Genomic DNA, 27,889 nt, shown 5'->3' on the forward strand with positions numbered 1-27,889 from the left:
TGTCTATAAGTATATATGGCACTAGGACGTCCTACTGGGCTTGGTTAGCCCGTGGGACTTCGGAGGCAGCTGATAGGTACCAACAGGCCAAGCGGAACATGGCTTGGGCAGTAGCTGAAGCAAAAATTTGGGTGTGGGAGGAGTTCGGAGATGCCTTGGAAAAAGACATGCGGATGGCCTCAAAGAGATTATGGCAAATGGCCAGGCGACTCAGGAGGGGAAAGTGGTGCTCTACCTGCACTGTGTATAGTGAGGGTGGAGCGCTGCTGACTTCAACTGAGAACATTGTCGGGCGGCTGGAATACTTCGAGGATCTTCTTTATCCCACTGGCATGTCTTCCGTGGAGGAAGCAGACTCTGGGGACAAGGGTTCTTTCTCCGCAGGTGAGGTCACTGAGGCAGTTAAATAACTCCTTGGTGGCAGGGCCCCTGAGGCATGAGGTTCGCCCTGAATTCCTGAAGGCTCTGAATGTTATAGGGCTGTCTTGGTTGACAATCCTCTACAATGCTGCGTGAAGATCATGGGCGGTACCTCTGGATTTGCAGACCAGGGTGGTGGTTCCCATCTTTAAGAAGGTTGTGTTTCAACTATAGGAGGATCACACACACTCAGCTTTGCTGGGAAAGTCTATGCCAGGGTGTTGGAAAAGAAAGTTCATCCATTAGTCAAACCTTGGATACAGGAGGAACAATGCAGTTTTCGTCCTGGTTGTGGAACACTGGACCAGCTCTTTACCCACTCAATGATATTTGAGGGTGCATGGGAGTTTGCCCAACCAGTCTACATGTGCTTTGTGGACTTGAAGAAGGAGCTCGACCGTGTCCCTCAGAGTGTGCTATGGGAGGTGCTTTGGGAGTATGGGGTGTCTGGCTCATTGCTACAGGCCATTTGATCCTTACACAGCTGTTGTAAGAGCTTGGTTCGCATTGCCTGCAATAAGTCGGACTCGTTTGGGTGATGGGCTCCGCCTGGGCTGCCCTTTGTCTCCGGTTCTGTTCGTAATCTTTATGGACAGAATTTCTAGGCGGAGCCAAGTTCTTCACTTCGGTGGTCTCAGGATCTCATCTCTGATTTTCGCAGATGATGTGGTTGTGGTGGCTTCATCGGGTGATGGCCTCTTGCACTGAAATGGTTCGCAGCCGAGTGTGAAGCAGCAGGAATGAGAATCAGCGCCTCCAAATCTAAGGCCATGAAAAGAGTAGAGCGCCGGGGACGAGACCCTGCCCTGAGGGGAGGAGTTTAAGTATCTCGGGGTCTTGTTCACGAGTGACGGGAGATCGTCAGACGGATTGTTGCAGCGGCCGCAGTGATGCTGGTCTGTTGTGGTGAAGATAGAGCTGAGTGTAAAAGTGAAGCTCTCAATTTACTGATGGTTCTACGTCCCTGCGAGCTGTGGGATCTTTATGTGCTGAGAACATCAATATTCTTATAGTTTCCCATTTTTTGCACAAAACTTTGGCACATATAGATCGTTGGAGAAAGAGTGAGCTGCTAATGAGCATGCTAGCGGCTAACTTGCAAGTGTCGACACACCCACAGTGTCAGGGGAAGTCACAGAGGTGTGGGTATTCACCACACTGTTTCTTTTGCACAAAGGAACACTAAACTGTGAAAACACCAGGATGGCACATTTTATTATTATTAAACTTTTCTTTATTAGAACACTGTACATATAGAAATCCTTCATGTGAGAATTGCTCCAAGAGTGTTTCATTAATAATTGCAGCCCCGTGTTTCATCCCTTGGATCTATTTCTTCCTGTTTTCTTCTCCCTGAGCTGCCTGAAGATCTTATTGATCTAAACTTTGCACAGCAATTATCAAAAATACTGGGGAGCACAGCAATGTAGACACTTTCCTATTTCTTGCTATGAACACTTTTGTACTCTTGTAAGTTGCTTTTGCCTGTGCACACGACACGAGTGCGTGGAGTAGCAGGAACAACTTATACCAAACACTTTATATTAAATATTTTTAGCAGCAGTTTTGAATCGATAAGCATAAATTTATTTGCATAAGTTTAGTTGCTTCACTCGTCAGTTGTTTTGTTGTAATTGCCACTTACACTAATGGTATACGTTAGTAGAGGGAATGTATTTTGTGTACTGCTCCAATTATACTGACCATTGCAGTAAATCTTTATTACTGTTTGTGTATAATTGTGAATAAAACTCCAGACATTTGCAAACTTAGTCGTATAAAATTCCAATGACGAGAGGAAACAAATGCAGCTCCTATCCTGATCCCGTGTGCCGTTTTTACCAGGTGCCAACTAAGTGAACACCAGCCTCCAGGAGTTATTGAGCGGACTCACTGCTTTTTAGCGCCCGTTTTCAGTATAGAGGTGAGGATGCCTCTGAGGATGCCTTCTGTGAATATTCTCCAAAAATACTGCCCCGCTTCAAAAGTTATTTGTATGTCTAAAATATAGTTACAGACATTTATATCTTACATTTTAATAAAGTACAAACTCTGCTGGGTGCCAGGTAGTCCTGGGCTTCTGGGGCCCTGTCAACGACTTGTACCAGGGGGGGGGCGGCCTCTAGCAGGGTCAGCTGGCCCTTGTCTCTGGTCCTCTGGGACTCTCACCTTTGCCTTCCACCCTTCGGCCCTCTTTGGGCCTTCGGATGGTCCTGGTCCCATGTCTGTCTGCCTCCAGGCCTCTGGGCGGCATCGCTGCAGCTTCCCACCATCATTATCAAATACATATGTGACAAAGACACAGGCACTCATGCACACTGTAAGAAGACTGTTGATTCATGTATCTGTGTATTTTCTTATTTCTTGTTCTCCAGGCGCAGCAGTCGGTGATACATCGTGCACTTCTATTTGTTTTCTAACATGTAACTGTGCAGAATGATAAATGCTCATTTTTAATTTGATGGCAGGAGCAGGGCCACGCTTCACACTGTGTTGCATCACCTCTTCAACATCAGTCCAAGTATGTGAGAACTGAGAAAACAGACTGCTGTACTTTTGAGCATCCAGTGGTTTCCCACTGATGCCTGACATCAGAGTTCAGCTGCAGTTCGCAGCCTCATTTGTTGTTCGTAATACACCCATTTTTTTCAGTGTGCCACAGGTCTGGAAAGCAGTACACAATGTCATTTGCTATGGTTTTTCTGAAATAAGAAATCCAGTATAGTCCCTCTGTAGTGCTCCCTCGAGGTCTGAAGATTGTAGCCATCTGTGCTGCTGATGCAGGGCCGCACCTCCATCCTCATGTCGGAAAGACTTTCTGCTCTTTTCTACACAAGCTTGTGACTAATTGACCTAATTGGTTATCAGTCTTCCAACAGCTATTTGTTTCAACATTACTGAAATGTTACACTGTTGTTGCCAGTGTCCAAACATATAAATACACTTCATAAACTTCAAAATGCTAATAAGACAAAATTGAGAGATAAGGAACGCCTGTGTTGAACACCGGTGCCAGTTCATTGCTAAACAGAGTGACTGAAAGCTTTCATCCTTCTCACATCCTGTGGACAGAACTGATCCAACTACCACTTTAGTGAGTTTGTATGTACTCACTGTTTCTGAAAATCTCCAGCTTACTGTTCCTTCCTGAACATCACTGCAAAACTGGTAAAGCTCTTCCTTGAAGCTGAGAATGCTGAGATAATCAAAGCTCTCCCAGAGTCCTCGTCTGAGTTATACGAGAAAACCACAGCAGCATGAGAACGTTCTTCCAGCTGTAACAATCAATAACTGTCATTAGACATTTCCATAAAACAAACAAACACTACAGTGACAACTCAGCTTTGATCGGAGAGTTTTTCTGTTCCTCTGTTCAGACCTGATCTTTCTTCACACTGAGAGATGAATCGACCCCGCGTGGTCGGGCACAGACAGAGATTGATGCTGGACATCCTGCCTGTAATCCGTCGCTCATCTTGATCAATACGAAAACTGTGACTGAACTTTGTCCTTGTTAGGAAAAAAGACAGGTCAAAGGTACAGACGCATAAACAGCTCAATGATCAAACAAAAAGCCTGTTCTCCATCACATCGAGACTCTCACTCAGAGAACCAAGGTTACAGTGTAACCGCACGTTAACGTTGGCTTCTGTCACTGAAACACTTCAGATGTCCAGATGTGTGCTTCATCCCACTTAACAGGCATTTATCCAGGCCACTTCATGAGTGAGTCTGTAGCAGTAAAGACTGACTGCACAGTGTTAGTGCTGCCCAGCCCTGTTTGATCCTCTGGGGATATCAGCTTAATGCAGATGCACCTTTAAGGTTCAGAAGTAAATGGTCTGTATTTGTATAGAAGTGAAGCCATTTTACAACAAAAAGTAGCAATATATTGACTTTTATTATTAAATTATACATCTATACAATAGATTCTTAATAAAACCGCAGCTATACAAATCATTAAGAAGTGAGCACATGATATTACCCATTGCAGTGTAACTGAAACTCTCAGAGGTATGTATTCATTCACAAATATGGGGATCATCTTCAGGCGTATTTGGAGGACATGCACAGAGAGGGTACACGGGCTCAGCCACACCGCTGTCCTTCCTCAGCTGGAGCTCCAGTCTTTGTACGCATCAGTGCACCGGTCCAAACATTTCTACGTGAGGGAAATCTCACTGCTTTGTTTTTTAAACATTTTATTCTGACATTCAGATCCCAGGAGAATGAACACTTGAGTTCATGACAAGATGCTAAATAAATGGCCGTGTTTCTGTCAGCTTTTCTTTGGACTTAACCTTTACGTTTAGCCCGTTAAGTTCAAAGCATAACTGATGGTGACAAAGACAGGAATGCAGCCAGAGAGCAGCTGAGCCCAGGATAATGAGATCAGTATGATAATGCAGAACTGGGCTCAAAAGGCTGCTTTTGAAATTTAGACAACGTAATTTGTTTTCTCTGGCATCACCTTCGTGCCCACTAGAAGCAAGGATCTAAAAAAGCAAAGTAGTCTCCATTTCCATCCGTCCTTTAATTTGCTTTCGTCACGTCCATTTGAGACAGAAACCACTGCACTCCCACTAAATCTGAAAATAAATTCATTCCATCCGGTATGATATTGGCCGTCTTCTTTTATGCAAAAAGCTCTAAGCACCGCCGGTTAGTGCTCTAAAATACAAGCCAGATTAAACTTCTGCTCTACGGCTTTGGTGCTCCACAAGCGAATGCTCTATGAAACAGTTCCCAGACATTTGCCAGCAAAATTCGGACGTTCTCCTCCACGAAACCTCGCAAACGTGCTGCTGTGATTCTAACCTCGTTACTGTGACTTCTGTGAACCCAAAACCTGTCGTATGAAGCAAACTGCTGTCTGTATGTTACTGAACACAAGCTGCAGGGTTGGAGGCTGTAACTGCTGCTTCTGGCTGCCTGTGGTGTTTCACGTGGACCCTCTGCTTGATGATTACACCCTTTAGTCTTGGCATAAATAACTGCTATAAATAATACATTTCTCTCAGTTATTTTCTTATTTCTGCTACTTTATGACACAATTCACACCTTTTTTACATATTGCATCTCCTTCATTATGAACAGAAACACCTGCAACACTCGCTGTTGACACTTACTGAGTCAGGGCCTCATTTATCAGCTGACATTTTTCTCCTCGTTAATATCACGTTTGTACGTTTTGTTGTTGTCACATGAAAGTAGCGACGTCAGATTCAAATTCCACCGATGTTCATTTATCCACATAACACTTGGTGTGGCCATGCTGTGGCCAGGTTTATAGAAAAGACTGTGACGAGATGTTCACTGGTCCCGTTGGCCAGCAGGGGCTGGTCCTCGTTGAGTCAAACAGAGAATAAAACAGGGCTTTACAGTGTGACTGATTGCTGGGCTATCATATGTGACACGTCTGTGTGAGGTCGTCTGTGAGCACGGCAGCCTCACACGCTGGTCACACCTTTGTGACATGAATCTGGGAATGATGACAACACAAACAGGGGTTATTGTGGTCACTTCTCCCACCCAGAAACCTCAAATATGTGGGTGTGTGGACCCCCGTCTAAGTGCTGAGGGTAACTTCATGATGTGCTGAACACTGTGCTGTGGCCACGCTATCAGTTTTTATTATCATGGTCGTCATTATTATTATTTTCTTCCTGCAGACGTTGATAAATGAGGCCCTCGCTGCACATCAACAAAGAATCTATGGGCCTGTTCCATCTGTCAGTTTGCACGCTGCTATCAACCGCGCCGTGGTAAACAGCCTGTTGAAAGAAATGTTAGCGATGGTCACCCCTCGCCAACGGCTGCGCTCTAGAGACGATGAAATTCTATGAAATTCCCATTTTCTTCAGCGAATGACAATAAGCTCTTTTGTGGGGACATGTGCCTGCGTCTGTGAGGGTCACACCAAGAACTCAAATCCAAACAGATATGCAAATCAGGCACTCACACAGTGTCGGCAGTGTTGTCCCTTTGCTGCGACATTCACCCCCAGTGGAAACACAAATAGAGAGCAGCGGATGGATGCATATCTTACAGGCCTTGCCTACATTTCCTGACTAACAAATACAATTTAGTGAGTCCCACAGAAATGTGGAAATATTGTTGTGCACATTCAGGACGGTCGGCGGCTTCTGCGCTCGCCGCGCTCGTCCACGCCCCCGCGTTCACCCCTGGGAACGATCGACTTTTGCTTTACACATTTCGCAATGACGGAAACCACGGCAGCTTGATTCTGACAATTTCACCAACATCAAATACACTACGAGCTGCAAAGATTCAGCCGCTTGCTTTTACAGGAGCATTGAGAGTGGAGTCTGCTGACTTTTGCAGAGTCCCTGGGGAACTTCCAGGGCGGAGATATGCAGTGTTGTAAGAAATCCTGCGGCAGCACGTCCACCTGTGAGTCCTTTAGAAGAAAGAGGTAAGTTTGTGACATCGGCTGCACGCTGCAGTCAGATGTAGTATTCCTTCACGCTGTCTCTGACTGGGTTGTGGAGGTGCAGCTCAGTCCTGTAGTCTGTGTACATGCTGTGTCTGTGCTCCTCTTTGATGCTGCCGCTGCTCCTCTGGGCCCGCCGCTGCTGGTACACCAGGCGGATCACCACAGCCAGTGCGCACACGGTTATGAAGACCACTGCAGTGACCACACCTGGAAACGACGCAGGGAAGGCAGGTTAGATGATGGCGGTGTTGGTGGCCTCAGGTTTAAGTAGTGTAGGAGTGTTAGCAGTATGTTTAGCCCTGCACACATGTGGACACAGCGCGGCCACCTTAAAGCTGGGATTACTGCACGCTTGGTCTCTGATCGAATGATTTCTTTGAACAGTTCCTCTCAAGGATACCTGAACAGCATCAACGTTTAATGAGAGCACAAGATGTTCTCTACACAGGAGTCTGCGTACACTCTAATATGTGAATAAGTGAAGCTTCCAGTGTGTGAAGGCTAACGACTCGTTAGTGATCTCGACCGACTATCGTACAGCTGGTAGTTTATCTGTTTATCATGGCAGCATAAAAAGGACTAGTTTGACTTTGGATTGATCCCAAAGGTAACTGAGTGAATACATCAGGACAAAGGCTGTTTCTTCAGGACTTCCAGCATCATTAGTTAAAACGACTTCACACAAGTACAACTTATTTGGATGCGTCCCCACGGGTCTGGGAGGAGACACACTGGTTAGAATATTCGAGGACAACCGAGGACTGCTGGAACAACATCCCTGTCCACAGTGGGGTTTTACACTGCGACGGACCAAGAGGGGGCTGACAGAGAGAGAAGCTCCAACACCAACAACTCTGAATCTGACTGGGATTTACAGCTGCCCACACGATGAAGATGATCATTTTCATACGCAATGGCACTGTACCAACTGTCAGCGTGATGCTGATACATGGTTAACCTAAGCTAACGCTACCGTCCAAACGCATATATGTACATATTTGAGCCTGTATGTGTAGTCTGCATATACAGACTGTGTGCATAAGAGCCCCCCCCCGAAAAAAACATCCATCCATTCGCTTCCGCTTATCCTTTTCAGGGTCGCGGGGGGCGCTGGAGCCTATCCCAGCTGTCATAGGGCGAAAAGCAGGGTACACCCTGGACAGGTCGCCAGTCTGTCGCAGGGCACATTGGGACAGACAACCATTCACACTCACATTCACACCTAGTGGCAATTTGTATTATCCAATTAACCTATCCCCACAAGCTGCATGTCTTTGGACGGTGGGAGGAAGCCGGAGTACCCGGAGAGAACCCACGCAAACACGGGGAGAACATGCAAACTCCACACAGAAAGACCCCGGCCTGATGGTGGAATTGAACTCAGGACCTTCTTGCTGTGAGGCAACAGTGCTAACCACCGTGCCACCGTGCTGCCCCCCCCCGAAAAAAACAGTCAAACCTATATAATCATGTCACCTATGGAAAAAATAAAGCATCAAATTACAACGACATTCACCCCCCGGATGAGTGGACGGAGACTTCTGACCAAAGCAATTATCTCTTTATTTCTCAGCAAGTTTGGTAAAAATGATCCAGACAAATTTTACGAACGACGATGAAGAAGCTAATCTAATCTACTTTCCCTGAAACGGAGTCCACCTGGTCTGACAATGAGTTTGTCATGAAGAGATTTGAACACTCCTGCACACATTGTGTGAGTGAAATTTTAAATGGATGGATTTTAACTCAAAGTAAGCAGCCTTCAGTATTAGCATCCCCTTTGTGCCTTTGAAAGGAGAATCAAACGAGACTGCCGTCCTCCTGTGACAAACATCATTGATTAGACATGATTTACAAAGATAATTAAAGAAAACAGGATGCATCACAATTTAATCTGCAGCCACAACAACGAGATGATGTCAAATTTTCGAAGAGCTAAACTGAAATAAACAAGTTGAATGAAATAGATGTTTGTAACAATCAAAGCTATCGTATCATTTATTGATTGGAGCTGACTAATCCTCCGACTGTGATTGAATAATGTGACTTTTATTGAGAAATGTACTGATTTGTCTTCTTGTCAAGAGGCTGATGAAAAGACTGCAACCCTGTCAGGTGTCTGTGGTGAAGCTGAGGGATCAGTAACACCTCCGAGTCCCTGATGGTTGCCTGGAAACTGGTCTGAGCCAAGAAGCTGTCTCACGGTCACCGCGGGAGACAGCTTCCTTCACTCTTTGATGGTTGTGATTTCACAAAAACAGGTTAATTAACAACATTTAAATGAAATTGTCCTTATTCCAGCCTTTATGTTGAGCTCGACGGTGTTGTGTCTTCATATTTACCTTACAGACAGCAGAACAGATGCATATGAAGCAAACAAGCAAATGACAGAGCTGTCAGAGAATGAACACTAAAGATGATCACAGTTATAGGGCCTCTGATAGGCTTTATAAGTAATATCTGGGGACATGTAGATATAGATTTAAATGCTTGCTTGTTCAGAAAACACACATCACAGCATCAAGTTTCATTTCAAATAAAAAGAAGGCTTAAGACACGATCGTGGCAATAAGCTCGAGCTGGGCCGAGTTATCGAGAGATAAGGAAAAAGCATTAAGACGGAGCCAAATGGAGAGAATGACAAATGACAAACAGCTGGGACTCATTTTCAATTAAGCAAAGGAAAAACAGGAGCACAGCACAGACCTGCTATTACAGCCAAATCCTTCTGGGTGCTGCCGGCACGCTGCTCTTTGTCTTTATTTGCATTTACAGCCTGATCTGCAGAGCAAAGAGAAACATCATCATTTTCATACGTACCATGTCAACTTCTCTTTACTGACTGGCTCCTCCTCCTTTACAACGAGGCGTCCATGACATGATGATTACATTTGGTTCATGAGAGGCAAAGACAAACAGTCTATTTAAACGTCTCTGCTTCTGAAAATGATTTTAAACAGCAGTACAACCCTGGAAGTCCTGATTTACACAATCCAGTTAGCGAGCGTCTTACTGTGATCATGTTCTGTTTGGTTTGTAGCTCTTTGGCTTGTTGCACCGCTGTGACGTCAGCCAACGTTTCTGTAACACATCCAGTCCAGTGAGAACAGCTGTCTTTGTGTCTGGACTTCAGGCAAACGAGAAACTATTTCACATGCGGGTCAGGGTCATCTTCTTTAAAAGTGATCGCTGTGAAAGACGCACAGAGCAATGCCAGCAAAAAGCCAGCTCGGTGTCGATACAACAGGAAAAAAGCAAATATGGAAACCAGTGCTGCTATACTGGTCTTAAGATAACAAACCCTACAGAGAGCTCTGGCCTGTGTACATAAGATCCAATGCTAATGCTAACCACACTGTTATGGAAATATGATCCTAACCATCACAAACTGAAACAGAAACTCTTCAGTAGCTCAGCTTTGGTTTCATGTGACCACAACACTTTTATCCAAGCCTTCTCTGAACCATCTAGATGTTCGATGGCAAAGTCACGCTGTGGCTTCTTGAGCAAGGGGACTGTGTGGGGGCTGCAAGATTTCCATCCATGACGCTGTCGTGTTGCCAACGGTGGTGACTCAGCGTGCTTTAGGTCATTACTGCTGTGTGATTTTGGGCTGATCCACTACGATTCACGTCTCAGATTTTGATTCTGAGCTCCAGACCGAGGACAATAGATGGTCCTTTTACTTTTACTCCATTTATGAAGAATTGCACAGCTGATGGTTTCATTCTATCCAAATTTCTCAGATGACTTTAGTTCAGTTTTATTTATATAGAAACAAATCACAGCAACGAGTTCCTCAAAGTGCTTCAAAGACTCAGCATTAACAGAGAGAAACAATCAGCTCGTGTGTTTGTGAGTCTAAATAAACAGATCATCAGTGTCATGGATGTGGATGTTTTACCTTGCAGAGTATGTGACTCGGCTAGCGCGCCACAATTTGATTGGACCAGCGGGCCACGGACGGTGACCAATGAGCTCCCGCGATTGGTCAGCGCTACCTTCAGTGGTGCGACATGATTAAACTGGACTGAGGAGAGGCAGCCAATGAAACCTTTAGAAGCTCCTTGTATCACTTCCTCATCAAAATTCTCCATTCCTACAAAGACACAGCCGAGGAGTGAGAAATGCTTCTGGCTTCGTTCGGTCAAAGCTGAATGAGAAGGACTGATTGCAGAGACTTACTGGTGACTTTGCCTAACGTCAGCGATCGTATGAGGATCAGCTCTGCGTCAGATGACAGTGTGTACTTTCTGTGGATGTCCTGGTTGATCTGGTTGGATAGAAAGAAATCAGATAACAAGGTGATTACACGAAATTCAAAGCAAGGTAACAGCAGCTGCAGCTCAGCGTAAGAGCGAGCTGTGTGTTCACTGCAGCCTCACCTGAAAGCAGCTCTCCCTACAGGTAGCTCTGAAGTGAGTTTGACCTTGTACCTCTGTGCCATCATGCTGACTCGGAATAATCGCTTAACACGGTGAAGTGCAATAAAAGTGAAGGGTTTCAGTTTCCTATTGAATGAAAAGATGCACACGATGTGCACACCTTTCCTCTTTAGATGAATCCTGCTGTCTTGTCATGTTAGTCACATTGTTTCACTCAAATAGCTACAGTGCTGTAAAAACATCGTTGCACACTTCCTCATTTCTTAATTTTCTTTTGCATGTTTGTCACACTTACATGTTCCTGATCATCAAGTAACTTTGATCATCTGAGTAAATACAGTTAAATGATGATTTCATTCAAATCCACACCTACCTGGTCCTCTGTGAAAACGTTATTTAAAACCTGACTAAGACTCAACCTGAGGTCCCAGCCAGGACCAGCACCATCATGCAACCTATGAATTCTGCTCTCTACCAGAAAATCCTGCAGGATAATTGGGATGGGAATGTTCCACGCAACATTAATTCGATTCCTCGGGACTGTCCGTCTGGTTGCCTGTCACGCCATCTCGCTGCTTGCACTTGAGCTACAATCAAGCAGGAAAGCAGTGACGCAGCCTGCAGCGTGGACTTTTTATTGCAGAAAAGAACGAGTTCAATGGTAAAGTGAAAACTGCCAACGCAACAAAGAAGGGAAATACCTGCAACATACGCACAACACTTTATCTACCTCACATCAATTACCAATTTAGAATTACCAGAAAGGCGTACTGAGAGGAAACCAAACCAGTCGTTTGGTACCGGGCCGTGAGGCTTCAGGCTCGGGTGAGAAATTATGGTTTTCAGGGTTTGTATCGTTTTGTTTTTTAATCGTTTTTATCGCTAACTCGGTTTCCCTGGGTCTTTTCTCGTGTGTTATGAATAAATCTTCCTGTTTTTTGGTACTGGTTTTATTTTGTTGTATTCATCTGCGACACCATAAAAATATTGCTGGTCATAAACCCGTCTGTAGTGGAAAAGGGCACCGCCGCCCTGCAGAACTGTTCCACTGAGCGGGTTGTTTGTAACAGCAGATACTCAACGTCTTGTGTACGGTCTAAACGTGGCCACTGATCAATGATTATTGGGCTTTGATCAGTGTATATTAATGACACAGCCCATGGTTCCCTCAGCGCTGCTGGTTTCAGTCACTGTACAAATGTCCTGTTTCTAAGGTTGGAAAGCTGCAGTCAGCTGAGACTGGAGGAAGACGCCACGTCCACATGAACAGAATCAGCCTTTTAGGAGTTCCTCACCTGGATGAGTGAGCATGCACTAAGATGACCTGATGGTTCAATTGTTTTATTAGGTCTGGTTATTGATTGGTTCTCTTCACAGCTGAAGTTTTTATATTTCAATTATTAGTTTTAGATTTGCACAAACAAAAATTCAATCAGGGCCCCTCAGTCAGTCAGTCAGTCAGTCAGTCAGTCATGGTCCATGACTTTATGTGTCTGCTTGGTACAGCACTATCATACAGAACTCATATTATATCCTTGGGCAGTTAATAAACACATCATATTCCTCTGGTAATCTAACCTCTGTTCAAAGACTCATCAGTTGTATTAATAACATTAACTGTTGGAGGTCCAGAAACCTTTTAGATATTATAGTTGATCACATATTTACCGTCCCTGTCTCTTAAACACAGGAATCGATACAAATATATCAAAAGTTAGAAAATGTAATTTCAAACTGACCTAGAAATGTGTTCATGCCAAGCAGGTTACTCTACTCAACGAAGACAACTTTTCTTGCTCATACAAGGAAACCCGACCATATCACCCAGATACTGAAGTCAGAGAGTTAACTTTAAAATCCATGTGGCCCCTCAGCACATTATGGACCTGCAGTCAGACCCAGGGCTGTGCGATATGACCAGAATCTCATATCCCGATATAAAACATGTATCGTCCGATAACGATATAAATCACAAAAATGTAACATTTTCTGTAAGTTCTGTGAATCTCGGGCAGCTCGACTTGCGTGAAGTGTTTCCAGCTGTGCGTCATGTAGCTGGAGTCCAGTGTTTTAACCGATGCATGAAACGATACATTTTTAGACAGAAGTTGTAACGGCGCCGTTTTCTTTGTATTTATTACACGGCGTGCTGCGGGGAACAGCCTGTTCTAACGTTTGAGTCTAAGGTTTATTTTTTAGCACCTGGCGGCTCTTTTTTACTTCTCATCCGTAAATAATCTGCATCTTTCACGTGATTCAGTTTATTTTGAAAAGTCTCAACAGGATCTTGAGCTTTATTGTGAAAGGTTAATGTGGAACATAAACAAGCGGACACGCGATGGTGTTACCGTCGTTGTTGCTAACGACAACCCATTAACAAAACAGGCGCTTGTCTGTCTGTAGTGTGGTTATATTAAATATAAGAGAAAGAGAGAACTTTAAGAAATTAATAATAACTACAGTGACATCAGAACCATGAAAAAATATTGCTGTAAACAGTTTATTTTGCGACACCACGAAACAACGACAGCGTAAAATGAAACGTTAGATGTTTTTATATCGTCATCCGATATATATCGTTGTCAGACTCTCAGGTCATCAGCTGTTCCCAGTAGATCTAAGTGTGCTGAGGGCCTGTTCCTGGACGAGCTGCCTGCTGACCTGTAAATCACATATATTCAAAAACATCCTCAACCCTTTCTGTCCTCACAGGTCTACACTCAGTAACTCTGGATGTGTGCGCATGCACGTCTTTAACGTCTTTAAATCCCCTTAAGACAAAACTACATGTGTTTTTCTTCTATGTTATCTTCAACACTGCATAATGAAATGTGCTGTATAAATAAATTGCCGCTGGATGCAAACAAACAGTGTTGAGTTCACATAAAGATGGTGTATGGTGGATGTTGCTGCTCTTTGAAGTCAGTTAGGTTTAGTCTCTTTCATTTTTGGGCCATGTTGTATTTGATGGGTGGCAGGTCACCTGCTCTGGTTTAAGGCCTCCCCGGGTAAATTTAATGTGTGTTATCAAAAAACTCTTCCAAAGAATATTGTATCTCATTCCTCACACGTAGGAGTCAAACTGGGAGAAGATTGAGTGCAGTGGTTATGTGGGTCCAGTATGTTAGTTTTCTTTCTGGAGCTGTGATCAGCTAACCTGCTGCAGGCCTGAGGTTTCCTGCCCTCTGTGCATTTAGCCAAGTCAGGATACGCTGAATTTGGTAAGTGATACTGAAGAGCATCAGCAGCTTAAATGCTGTTTGATGATGCTACTCTTGATGTAACAGAGCAGCTAGCATGGATACAGCTGTGCATCTTATTCTTACATTAACTTTGAATAACACAAAATGTAGTAATTTATTGTAGAAAACAGGTCAGAATATATACAAAACCCAGATAATCTACAACAGATTCGGATGATGAGTCATTCTACCTTTACCTAGCAGACAGACTGTGATATGTGACTGAACAGGAAATGATTACAAACGCACCTAAGACGAATCACACTTAGCCCTATACTCACATCATGCTTACACACTGCAAGCACTTTATACATCACAGCCACTGTCTAAGCTCTTGATCCAACATGCGTGTCTTTGGAGTGGCCACAGGGAGCCTGCACAGGGAGAACATCCAAACTCCACACCAAGCTTTAGAAGCAGGAACTGTCTCTGTGAGACAGCACGTCCTTATGCAGGACTTCCTGTACCAGTGTTACTGACCTGTACATAGAGGTTTTTGCCGACTCGGTGGATTCTGATTCGATGAAGACGTCCGTCTGCCAGATTACTCGGGGTGGGAGTGAAGACGTCCGGTTTCTTGCCTGTCTGCAGGTGATACCAGATCTGCACACTCCCTGGAAAACAAAGCATAAACTGTTACAGAGCAACGCGACGCTTCATCTTGTGCTCAGTGTTCGATGAAAACGTGGAATCTACAGGTCTAAATCCAATCTTGTACATATAACATTACCAGGATTCAAATATGTGTACCCTGCATTCTAATGGGTGATAAGATAAGAGAATACACCTGTCTGCTGCAAGAAGGGGACTGCCTATTTATAAATACACCACTATATCCAAGCTTCTTCAGTTACTCTCGAGAGTCTGCAAATATTTATCTCATAGCTCTTTGCTCTGAAAACTGAGCGAGTCAATATGTGCTCAGCCCCCCCCTCCCCGGGCCAGACACACACACACACACACACACACACCCACACACACACACACACACACACACCACACCACACACACACACACACACACACACACACACACACACACACACACACACACACACACACACACACACACACACACACACACACTCGCTGCCAGATCAAAGAGTCAGAAAGCTATGCATTGTCAAGTGGAGCTAGGTCAATATTACAATTCCCAGTCTGTAAGTGAAGGGCTTTGTGTTGTGATTCATTTCAGATCCTGAGAGTGCTCCAACAGAGCAAGGTCACTGTGGATAAAGTGTCTCCCCTGCCCTTCACTGTTTACAGAGACCCATGCAATTTGGCTGCTCAGGTTTAACACACACGAGCGGATTAGGGCTCTGGCTAAAAACTGCACAGAGGTGTCACTCAATGTGGCACTCGCAGGTTTGGATGTAGCGTGGCTGTTCGCTTAAAGCTCTGAGGTCTTTGTTGTGTCTCAATCTGAAAAATGGAGACTCTGAGGTGATAAGCTGTAACATATGCAGGGACCTTTTCCTCCAGGGTCCAAGTCAAGCAGTGCAGCTCAGGCTAAAATATGAGCCTGATATTTTCTCATGCTTAAGCTAACATCATGTTATACCTCATAGTAACATTAGTAGGTTAACAGTAACCATCCTAAATTTCAGTCTGTGTCCAAACAGTGTTTATTTCAGTCCCACAATTTATTTAAAGTGAAGTCGTGATAAATAGCACCGCTACAGGAGATGTCAGTGGACTGCAGGTTAGATGTTGGGAGATCCTTCGGGACTTCCAGATACAGATGGGCAAACTGGTGACATGGGAAGCCCCCAGCAGCCTGCAGGCCTATTGCAGGGTACCCTAATGCAACCCACACTATAAGTTTTATCTACACTGAAAGTTTTAGGCTTAATCTTAAAAGTAGAGAGGCTGTCTGTTTCCTGACTCCAAGCTGGGATTTCACAGAAGAGCGGCCTGAAAGCTGGAGACTCTGCCTCCCTTCTACTTTTAGATATCCCAGGAACCAGTCTGAGAGTTAGGTGCTCTGCTGGGTTTATGTGGTACTGTGAGGTCTGTAAGATAAGATGGGCTGATTATTCAAGACGTTGTATGTGAGGAGAAACATTTCAAATTAAACTTATTAAGGAAACAGATACAGAAAGACCATGGACCTACCAGCCCTGCCATAAACACTACTGCTCTTATAACACCCCGATTCTCCCAGTTATTTAGTCCAATGAACAGCTTGAAATGGTACAAAGGTTAGTGGCAGAAGTTCACAAAGGTAAGGTAAGCTGTTCTGCAGTAATGAAGGCCGATCAGGCCTGGGAAGCTGCTGCTACAGGTGCAGACCCCTCTGTCTGCAATAAAGCAGTGCTGGACACACTGTGGTACCCTCGTCAGCATCAGCTGAACAGGACTGTACTGCAGAAAGTAGAGACAGACCATCATATAACATTATATCATATCGTGAGGAATATGACGAGAATACATTTGAACATGATGTGAAAATGTCACATAGAGCTGTCACCGCATGTGTTTGCATGTGTTTACATGTGTTTACATTCCCCAATGCAAGACAGAGCTGCACGCAGCCTCCGATAATCATTCCAACAACCTCATTTGCAAAATATTGTTCGTACTGAAGGTGGAAAGAAGCTGAGCAGAAGCAGACTCACCGGGAGGAGATCCCAGCAGCTGCTGATGTGCCGCACAAACAAGTGACTCCTCAGAGTGTCACTAGAGCGCCAGCTAGCTGCACTCGCTAGCTGCACTCCATATGACAGGAAGTGAAACGAGGGATGGGAATTAATGGCGCAGTTACATGTAATGGAAAAGCAGTTCTTTAAACAGCTGCAGTTGGACCCGAGATTTAACAAAGACACAACTTCCCACATGAGCTTTACAATGTGACACGAACTCCAGGGCTGAGTGACTTCAGTTATTGTTAAACTAAAGTGTTCAGCAGTCACTTTGTACTTGTGTCACTGCTGTGGCGCCACTGTTAAACTATACTGCTGCTGCACACAGGCAGGGAGTGTGTGACCAGTGACAGCAGCTAACTGGGAAATCTGGTTTTTGCATTTACTTAATGCTGCGGCCACAAGCTGCAGGCACACAGAGGCTTTTTCTGTCTTCACAGATATCGTTACTGCATATATTGGGTATATCGCCCACCCCTCGTGTGCATGCTGTATGTGACCGGCTCTGCATCGGGCGATCCATCAGCTGGTTGGCCGGCGCTGACACCTGCTGAGCTGCCGCGACTGCGTTTGACTTTGTGACCCGCATAAAGTAATTACGTGCTTGACTTTCTCACGCTCTGATCTTCCATCAAAAGCACCAAGTGTCAACGGCACAATCTACACAACATTCAACAAACAGACCTTCACACATGCAGTGAGCTGTTGCTGTGCATTAAACTGAAGAGCCCTGCAAATATGACTAAATCGTTCTACTTTAGGCAGATTCTATTTTTTACACAATCGCTCTCAGCCTCCGAGTGAACTTGGAACCAGTTCACCGTCAAGGGAGCAATCTGCTGTGTAATTATGCATTATATCATTTGGTAACCATGGTAACAGGGATGTAGGCGTTCTCCCTGATACCAGAAAGGGGTTAAAAGAAAGGAAAACAGGTGTTGTGTAACTAACACCCTCCAATGCTGCAGGTGGGCGTGCTTAACCCCAACAAGACGTCGCAGTAACTGAGCTGCAGCGAGCAGAGACCATCGTTTCCACCTGTGGGATAAACCCTGTGTCTTCCTACCTTTTGTCTTTTGCGTGCTCGTGTTTGAACACAGGTGTGGGGAGCTGATGTCCTGCTCCATAAATCCATCTCCAGATTCTTTTTCTACCCATCCACCTTCAAATCTATGACACCCTGCTATCATGTCTACCGCTGTGGTTGACACCGCCTCCTTCACTGTTATCAGCGAACACCCATCCTCCCCACGCGGCCGTCCTTCAGACTCCTGACTGACTCAAATTCAGTTTCACAGCAGATACAGGTTTCGGTTACGTGCGAGCGCGACGCATGAAACAAACACAAATGGAGAACATAACAATGCAGCGTGGAACAGGAAATCAAAGCCATGTGGATGCATAAGTACTGTAAGAACGGGCCTCGTGTACTAACAGTGCCCACACACACAGCCGTGTGCAAATCACGAGAACATTCATGGAAATTCTGGGAGTTATCCAGATTTTCCTGCCTGTAAATGCAGACGTCCCTCTGACCATGGATACAACTGACAGCCTGGCTGCCGTAGACTTTAGAGACTTACTCCCACTACTAACAATCATTTTTGTCCTATTTATACTGCAACAATGCACTTGTTCTGAGTTCTTCCTTGGACGTCAGACGCTATCATTTAATTTTCTGTAGCCAGACTTCCTCCTTATTTTTGCCTGGATGGTGCAGATTTCTCTCTCACAACATCAGGGCAGTATGCACATAGTATGCAAACTGAGTCTAAAAGGCTGCTGAATAATTCGGATTCACCAGCATATTGGTGCAGGCTGGTTAAAGATGGTTACACACGTTTCATAAATCTGATGGTGCTATCTGATGATAGCAACTCATTTTTCAAAGCCCGGAAACAAAATCCAGTCTTTCCAGTATCTGAACTCTGTGTCGGACCTTTTCCCTCCTTTCTCATCGGTGATGACACTTAAACCATCAGTAAAGGATTTCTGTGCTCAAATACAGGACGTGGGTTAGAAAGCTACAGACAAACAAGCATCCAGCCATACATCTTAAATCTAACTTACACTCAACAAAAATATAAACGCAACACCTTTGTTACTGCTCCCATTCCCCATGGGATGGACGTAGAGACCTAAAATTCATTCCAGATACACAATATAACCATCCCTCCCAAACAGTGGTCACAAATCAGTCCAAATGTGTGGTAGTGGGCACATCTGCTATATTGAGATAATCCATCCCACCTCACAGGTGTGCCACATCAGGATGCTGATCTGACATCATGAGTAGTGCACAGGTGTACCTCAGACTGCCCACAACAAAAGGCCACCCTGGAATGTGCAGTTTTGTCTCACAGCAAAATGCCACAGATGCCACAAGCAATGAGGGAGCGTGCAATTGGCATGCTGACAGCAGGAATGTCAACCAGATCTGTCTGCCCGTGCATTGAATGTTCATTTCTCAACCATAAGCCGTCTCCACAGGCGTTTCAGAGAATATGGCAGCACATCCAACCGGCCTCACAACCGCAGACCTCGTGTACCAACCAGCCCAGGACCTCCACATCCAGCAGGTTCACCTCCAAGACGTCTGACTCCAGCTCGTCGCCGTAACAGACTTGTGTGGGCAAATGCTCACATTCGATGGCGTCTGGCACGTTGGAGAGGTGTGCGCTTCACGGATGAATCATGGTTCACATTGTTCAGGGCAGATGGCAGCTGAGAATGTCCCAGTTCTTGCATGGCCAGCATACTCACCGGACATGTCACCCATTGAGCATGTTCGGGATGTGCTTGACCGGCGTATACGACAGCGTGTACCAGTTCCCACGAATATCCAACAACCTCGCACAGCCATTGAAGTGGAGTGGACCAACATTCCACAGGCCACAATTGACAATCTGATAGACTCCATGCGACGATGTGTTGCACTGCATGAGGCAAATGGTGGTCACACCAGATACTGACCGGTTCTGGGTCCCCAGACCCCCAATAGCGCAAAAAACTGCACATTCCAGGGTGGCCTTTTGTTGTGGGCAGTCTGAGGTACACCTGTGCACTACTCATGATGTCAGATCAGCATCCTGATGTGGCACACCTGTGAGGTGGGATGGATTATCTCAATATAGCAGATGTGCCCACTACCACACATTTGGACTGATTTGTGACCACTGTTTGGGAGGGATGGTTATATTGTGTATCTGGAATGAATTTTAGGTCTCTACGTCCATCTCATGGGGAATGGGAGCAGTAACAAAGGTGTTGTGTTTATATTTTTGTTCAGTGTATGTTTGTGGGGAGCTGCAAACAGGGATGTCACCAATAAATCCCAGAGCCACACAAACATCCACTGTTACAGCCAGTTTAATTTTATTTGTTAAACAATTGGTACTTGATGAGTAATTAGCATGTCTTTGGGCTGTGTGTGGAGCTCTGACTCCATGTTAACAACATTCAACAAAAACAAAGCTGCTTTGGCCTCTATGAACACTTCTCCCCTTCATGCAAGGCTGATTACTTTCTCATAGCTCCATTTGGTTACTGACAGTGTTTAAAGTTAGCTGGTGCTTGCTTTGACTGACAGCTGTAGCTGCTAGCTGTCTGCTAGGCCTCGCTGGCCTCACCACTGTGTTTATGCCTTTTGGAGCATTTTAATGGAATTATCTGACATATAATACGGCCTGCTATGAACTACAGGCCATCCAATAAGATGCAGTTTTTATGATATTCCAGCTGTAATCTGATTACTGTGCTACGTACCACTAATTAGCAGTTGTGTGTGTGTTGTGCCCGTACAGTTTATGGATTCAGTTTTCTAACCAAAGCTCTTTGGTGGCAGCTGTTGAGTTTTCCTTTCAGGTGGACCCCACACTGAGGTGGTCTGTGGGTCTGTTCCAGCCCCCGAGGAATATTCTGCCCATATATACAAGCTGATTACTTAGCAGCTGCCATTCATATAGGTTCAGTCCTACAGCAGTGTGGTGGATGCATCTGTGGCCAAGTGGACACGAGAAAGTGAGTGTGCTTTGACAAATGCAGCTAAAATGCACCAAATAAGTAAATGAATGTAGTTTTGTTAGCACAGTGATTGTTGTTCATGCTGCTGAGCACCGACAGGTTTGTACTGCTCAGCCTGCTAGGCTCCACTAACACTCACTACTACAGCACACAGATACATGTACAGTATGAGAACCGTCGTTTTCTATTCAGCATTATTTCCTCTTCTTCCTTCGAGTTCTCCCGTTAGGGGCCCCACAGCTGATCACCTCGTCCTCCTATTTAACAGCTCATAAAGGAGGAGAAAGCCTCGCTGCCGAGCACACTGGTGCCGTGTTTGCACACATTTCTAAAAGAAAGTGTACAAGCCTTCCACTCCAACAACTCCACCACCATTTTCCTGCCTCAAGCTGTGCTTTACTGTCCTCCCTGTTTCCCACACAGTGACCTGGTGGCAGCGCTCAATTCACAGCTGGTTTCATCAATAAAAGGCCCAAAACGCCTGCCCCAGCATGGCACCATGGTTTTCTTCTCACTCCCATTAGTGCCACTACATAACCCAGACTCTATTCAGAGTGCGATGCTTCTCTGGGAGGCACGAGACAGAAGAGGCTGCACTCTTGTTGTTTTCTCTTCTCTCCGTTACTACACTAATCAACTTGTTAACTCTGGCAAACCAGAAATCAAGACATGAACCATGTGACAGGGGAAGTGTTGACACCACATTTACAGTTATACGGTGAAATCCAGAGAAATCCACCCGAACGCTGAACTCACCCTTTGTTCACGTGTCAAAATTCCCCACCTGGACTGTAAAACAAACATTTGTCTCTTGATGCTCTTAAGAACAAAGCCCAGATTGCTCTGTGGTCAACACATACTCAAAATAACTACACAGGAATCCAAGTCAGAGGGCTACGGGGCCAAAGTGAACTCTGATTCATAAAAACAGAGTCAAAACAAATATTTCCTCCCATACTGTGAAAGAACTGCTGTAGTTCTTCAGATACCAGGATGTTATTCAGCACGGCTTCTTTGCCTACGAGAAGCATGTTCGTGTTTTTAAAGTTTGTATTCACGAAGAACACGCTTGCACAACTACAACATTTCCACGTGTGATTCCTGTACGTACCATTTGTGGCCAGGATGACAGCGATGTACTGCTGGCTGAAGGTGCTGACAGTGAGCAGCATGGCTGGTCTCTGGGAGGTGACGAAGCTCAAGGCCACGTCCTCTCTGGCTCTGCTGTCCGTGGAGGAGGTGGAGGCCTGAGAGCTTCTGTTCTGCATCACTGAGAAGGGCTCCTGGAAGGTGTAGGTGACGGAGGACTCTCTGTCGAAGGACACAGACACCTCTGTGCAGACACGGGGAAACAGAAGAGACGCTTTCAGGTGCTGATTCAGCCTTTAAAGAAAAATAACTCAATAAATAATCAGCGAGACAAAATCAGCGAGCTCCTTCAGATGTGGTTTATTCAGTATCAACTGGATTTCGTTGCTTACCTAAAAATAGCCCAGCTTCAGTGTCCATCCAGCACAGCAAGGCTGCAGCAAAACTCATTCTAGTATTTCATGATATTCGTGCTGTTTTCACCACTCGGGGCAATTTATCAGACTTCACACGGCTCCCTCTGTGCCCACAAATATTTTTCTCTCCCACAAATGCAGCCTCACTCCCAGAGACCTATAAACAACTTTGATGTGTAAAACTGTTGCAGTTCTCACACTCGACCATACAACCGTAAAACAAGCCTGCGAAGCACAGTGAGGAGGGTCGACAGTGTCCTTCCCCGTGCTCACTTTATTAAAGCTATGAGGTGCAGACATACAATAATGTATAAAGGCTGCTCACTCAGTGCTAGCAGGTAGCTAATAGGTACGTTTACATTATTATCACATTTTCATTTATATGAATTTCCACTGCAGTGTAACTGCATTTGCATTATTAATACTAAATGTTCACTGACAGTATTATTTGATTTTCATTCAGTATATTCAGAGTGGTCACAGTGTGGTCACAGTGTGGTCACAGTGTGGTCACTGGGCAACAGTTCATATCTGTGTTACACCTACACTCGTCTGCCCTCAGACCAGCTGCAAGTGGTTTGACTCCTCACACTATGTTTGTCTTCCATCACCAGAAGAACCGTCTGGTTCCCCTGCACCAGTGTGTGGCTCATTACCTGCAGGAACTGTTTGCATTAACTTCATCAAAGCTTCACTGAACTTTTATTGTTGCAGGAAATCTGGAATTTGAGCAGGTTCCAAAAAGAAGACGATCACATTTGCAGTTTTACAGTTTCCCAAATACCTTCATGCTTAATGAAAACTGCCTACGTTTCAGTAGATATATGTATACACACACATATAAATATATATATGTGTCCAAGTTTCCTTTTAAACCTTTCTATTCATGACTGTGTTTGTTTGATACGCTGCAGCAAAAGCCTGGATGAACTGAACACCAGACTTGTTTTTAACTATTAATCAAATTAAGCTTCTATTAATTGTTATGTACACTTAACTAATAATCCAATCACATAGTGATATTGGCTTTAAAATCCATATTTGAATGCATTTCAATCAGTGTGCGTTCAGCTGATTCTTTCACTCATTCGAGAAAAGACGAGTAACAAGCTGGAACCAGGTTCGTCTGCAGGAGCCTGAGAGGACCTGACTGCAGCACCTGGTGCTGAGGCTGCGCTGCTCACTTGTTTACTGTCTGGGTTAAAAAGCCAGAGCAAACCATAACTTAACGCTCATATGAAATGCAGAACGTGCTGGAGAGTGGGTGGGATGAGATCCGCGTTGCGTCTACCCACCATCTCAGTGTGCTGCTGCTGCAGCGACACGTTAGCAGTGAGTGTGTCAGCAGTGCTACAGTCTCTGCTGCTAGCACACACCACTGAAGCAGATAATCTGTAGTCAGCGGCAGCTCAGCTGCATGTCATTGCTGGGTGCCCGGCTTTCAACAAAAGCGTTTACACTAAGTAAAGAACAGAAGATGAAACTGGCTCCGTTCTGTCATGAAGCATTTCATTTAAATCTCTGCAACTCCTGAACACGAACGCAACATGCACTCTATGGTAGACAGGATATACATGGATAAAATGAATCAATACTGCTACTTTGTATTCCTTCAGTCTTTGTGCTTTAGGGCTAGTTCTGATTTATGTAACTGAGGTGATTTTGCAGTAGTTTAGTTTTGATTCCCAGGGTCGTATCTGTAGGGACCACGTGTTGTGGAGGCTCAGGGAAATGAACAGTTCTCCAAAAACCTGATTTATACATGAAAATATTCTCAGCTTCTGGTTTGAAGTCTTACTTGATACAACACGAACGTCACTTTGTAACTGATGGACCCTGGAGTCAGCATGCGCCTTTGACCATGTAAGTGACGAGCTGTGAGGAGGGGCCAGCGTCACTTTGCTTCACGGTCAGATCTGCTCTGTGTCACTTCCTGTTTTAACACACCAAAAGGATCTGCTTGAGGCTTGAAGACAGAACTTTACTAAGCGATGGGTCACTGCCACCACATCTACCTGTGGGGTTACACAGTGGGCCATTACCAGGACAGAGAAGGAGCTAAATGTAGTGGGAGAGACAACAGGACATCCTGAGAGAGCGCGAAACTCAAGCTGCTGCAGTCACTACTCAAAACAAAGATTTCCATGTGATCGGTAAAGCTGTTACAGCAAGGAGAAGAAGCTCATTGGTTAGAGCTCCAGCACGCACTCAAAGTATCACTATCACTGAGAACAGACGAGCATGTGCAGATGAATATGTCAGTCAGCTGGCGAGCACATGGGGATGCAGCTAAATGTCTGCTCTTTGTTTGCTTTCACTCACACTGCAGAGAGGAAAAAGCTTTCAGTGACAAACTGTTAGTGTGACTTTGTTTCCCTGAACGTCTGCAGCACACGTTAGTGTGACTTATACAGCAATAGAGACACAATGGAAGCGCGGCAACATTAAATAATCAGGAATGATCCTTTCAGATGCAACAGCACTGCATTTAAACTGTTTCTACATGACAAAACTTTGAATACACAGTGCTTGAAAATCTGCTTCAAAAAGCTCGCACTCCCACGCAGAGTGAGATGAAGCTGAAACCACGCCTGCAGAAACAGCCAAACCACGGCTCGCTGTAAGAAACCAGCAGCATCTTTGAAGCGAACAGGTTAACATTCCAGACAGGACAGAGCAGCGTAAATTGTACTCTGTGATTAGGCATATTTGCAGCCAGGCTTTTCATCTCTGTTCCCACAGAATGTATATTCAATTTGTTTCTTTGTACTGCATCCATATGCTTGTTTTCACAGCCTGCTCCTCTGCTATTTGTGCAGGCTGTTGATGGGTTTTTGTTGTGATTGTGTCTGCTCTCTTCTCTGCTCACAGACTGCACGAGATAATTTGTTCTAATGCATTTGAAATGTTCTTGGAGCTGGAGTCAGGACAGGTATTAATTGCCTTCTGCATTACTTGCATTTGCTATCGGTTCCCTGTAATGGAATAACCTCGACGGTGATCGATCATCTGTTTGTTAGAATCAACATCATTCAATTAAATGAATTACGCAGCCTGCACGGTTGTTTCCAAGGACTCACCTTGGTTGCAGGTGGTTCCTCCGTAGGCAGACTGTGAGCAGTCACAGATGTAGCCGTTGCTTTTCTCCACGCACCTCCCTCGGTTGTGGCAGAGGCTGCTGGATCCGGTGCAGTAGCCGGGACAGCCGGCGCTCACTCCCGGCGTCATCTTGGCCCTCTCCTCCAGATCGAAGCTGACACCATTGACGGTCAGAGACCTGATGCAGCCCAGGAAGCCTCTCTGCTGGGACGCTGTTCCTCCTGAGACACACATTTAGGATGCACAGGTGATGTGGTGGTATAACGCCCTGCGGCAACTTTAAAATCAGGGTTCGTTTAAAACTGAATGTTAAATCCACGAAGTCGCCAGTGAGCTACGCAGCGATGAAGTTAAGATGAGCTTGTGTTTTAGCCACACGCTAAAGAAGTTTCAGAAAGCAGAAAAAATGGCCTTTGAAAGAGCTCGGCTGTCCTGAGCTACGTGGATATGCTAGGTCGCTACACGCAGAGGTGGACGCAAACCTTACTCATAAAGGGGTCACTGTTGCATGTTTAGAGGTGCTGTGCGCGTTCAGGAAACATCACCAAACTGATATATAAATGTATAATTTGATAGACGAGGTGTTGTGGGCGAAACAGGACAGAAGAAATATGACTCGTGACAAATTTCTCCTTTCTGAAGGTGGAAGACGGATGACTTGAGATTGAAAATAATTTATCTGAGAAATAAAAATACAAATGTGTGAATATAATCTCCTTTCATGATCCCCCGAGGCTGACAGATGATACTTGTTAAATCCTGTATTGTTCCACATCGACTGAGGCTCTGCCTATATTTATATATATATAGCAGGCATTCGTAATGAGCTGCCTCAGGTGAAATCTCTGGTGAAATAAGGCATGTTTGTGATGGTGGGAGCTGTGTTAGCTTTTGTGCACATGCTGACATTGTGGGACTCTGTGTGTTTGGCACTGGGCTGACCGGAGGATTCAAACCTTAAACTGGCAACAGTGTAACTGTTACGCTTCTTGGTTACACGTGCCAGCTCAGCAGTGAGCAGCAGCATCTGAAATAAACACAATTTTAGAAGCTGCCAACTCTCTTACAGGCATTTTGTTTTCATTCAGTTTAATAAAAGTGTAATCTGAACATGATGACATAAAAGTAGAACTAGTATGTAAAGTACAGCCTGTGTGGAGGACGTGACAAACGTTCAGCGAGTTTAGCACACGACTGAAAAACAGAGCAACAACATTTGAGTGAATGGACTCTATGGATCCCAGTGCTTTAACAAACACGTGTCGAGTATCAGGTTCATGTAAATACTCTCCTCCCTCTAAGCCTTCATTTTCCATTTTTCTATCTGTGTGTGAAACTTTTCATTGGGAACATAAATTTGACATGTTTGAACCTTGAAGGCAACACTGCGCAAACATCTACCTGTAAAGCTGCTGAATGGATAAAATAATGGAAAACAGCGATTGCATGGGCAGTGTGATATAAACTCATCTTTGTATCAGCGATTAAAAACGTCCATCCTGGCAAAATGTAAAGTCCAAATATCCACAGTTGGATTTTCAGCTTTGAAGCTGAAACTTAGGCGCACGTGTTTTATGCAGAGCACAACCACAGCCACACTTTACAGGAACAACTAAAGAAAAGTGATTCTCAGCTTCATCTGACAAAACAGCACCAGCTTCAGGTCTCTGCAGCATTGTGAGCGAGCTGTGAGCCAACTCTGGGCCAAACTTTAGAAAGTGTTTGCAGTCGAGCTTTGGGGATTTTGCAAGGTCCATGAACTCAAAGTCTGCACATCAGTCCTTTTCCACGACGTGCAGCGGAAGCTCACAGATGTTCCTGCGAGGCCGTGAAACAGAGAATCACACATTGTTTCTTTATGATTACACACACTGTCTTTATATTTACAAAGCTTCTAATCAAGGCTGTTATTTTTGTCTGGAAACATCAAAGCTGCTGTTTTTAATATTCATTCTAATATTGTCTCTGTGAAGTGTTGTTATCTCCTCCCACAAGAGCAGGAAACGACATTTCACAGACACAGTCACATGTTAGCATGAGACCAAACTCAACATCACTTCTGCGCTTTATGAAAATTAAATCTTCAAAAGATAATGTTTTTCTTGTGAGATCCACCG

At 44.8% G+C, this 27,889-nt stretch overlaps 1 protein-coding gene across 1 annotated transcript in view; it reads right to left on the reverse strand.

Moving 5' to 3' along the window:
• Window positions 1–4,302: 4,302 nt before the first annotated feature.
• The window catches only part of cntnap5a (contactin associated protein family member 5a), a 125,758-nt gene continuing 102,171 nt past the window's right edge, over window positions 4,303–27,889 (reverse strand). The window contains exons 18-24 of the mRNA XM_005940848.2: window positions 25,754–25,993; window positions 22,280–22,501; window positions 14,985–15,118; window positions 11,063–11,150; window positions 10,782–10,976; window positions 9,584–9,658; window positions 4,303–7,084 (exon numbers count right to left, since the gene is read on the reverse strand). Coding sequence (XP_005940910.1) covers window positions 6,888–7,084; window positions 9,584–9,658; window positions 10,782–10,976; window positions 11,063–11,150; window positions 14,985–15,118; window positions 22,280–22,501; window positions 25,754–25,993 — 1,151 coding nt within the window. The 3' untranslated portion in view covers window positions 4,303–6,887. The remainder of the gene's footprint in view (window positions 7,085–9,583; window positions 9,659–10,781; window positions 10,977–11,062; window positions 11,151–14,984; window positions 15,119–22,279; window positions 22,502–25,753; window positions 25,994–27,889) is intronic.

The sequence above is a fragment of the Haplochromis burtoni genome, unplaced genomic scaffold (genome assembly GCF_018398535.1).
Source record: "Haplochromis burtoni strain Fernald_Lab_line unplaced genomic scaffold, NCSU_Asbu1 Contig_283, whole genome shotgun sequence".
Classification (NCBI taxonomy): Eukaryota; Metazoa; Chordata; class Actinopteri; order Cichliformes; family Cichlidae; genus Haplochromis; species Haplochromis burtoni.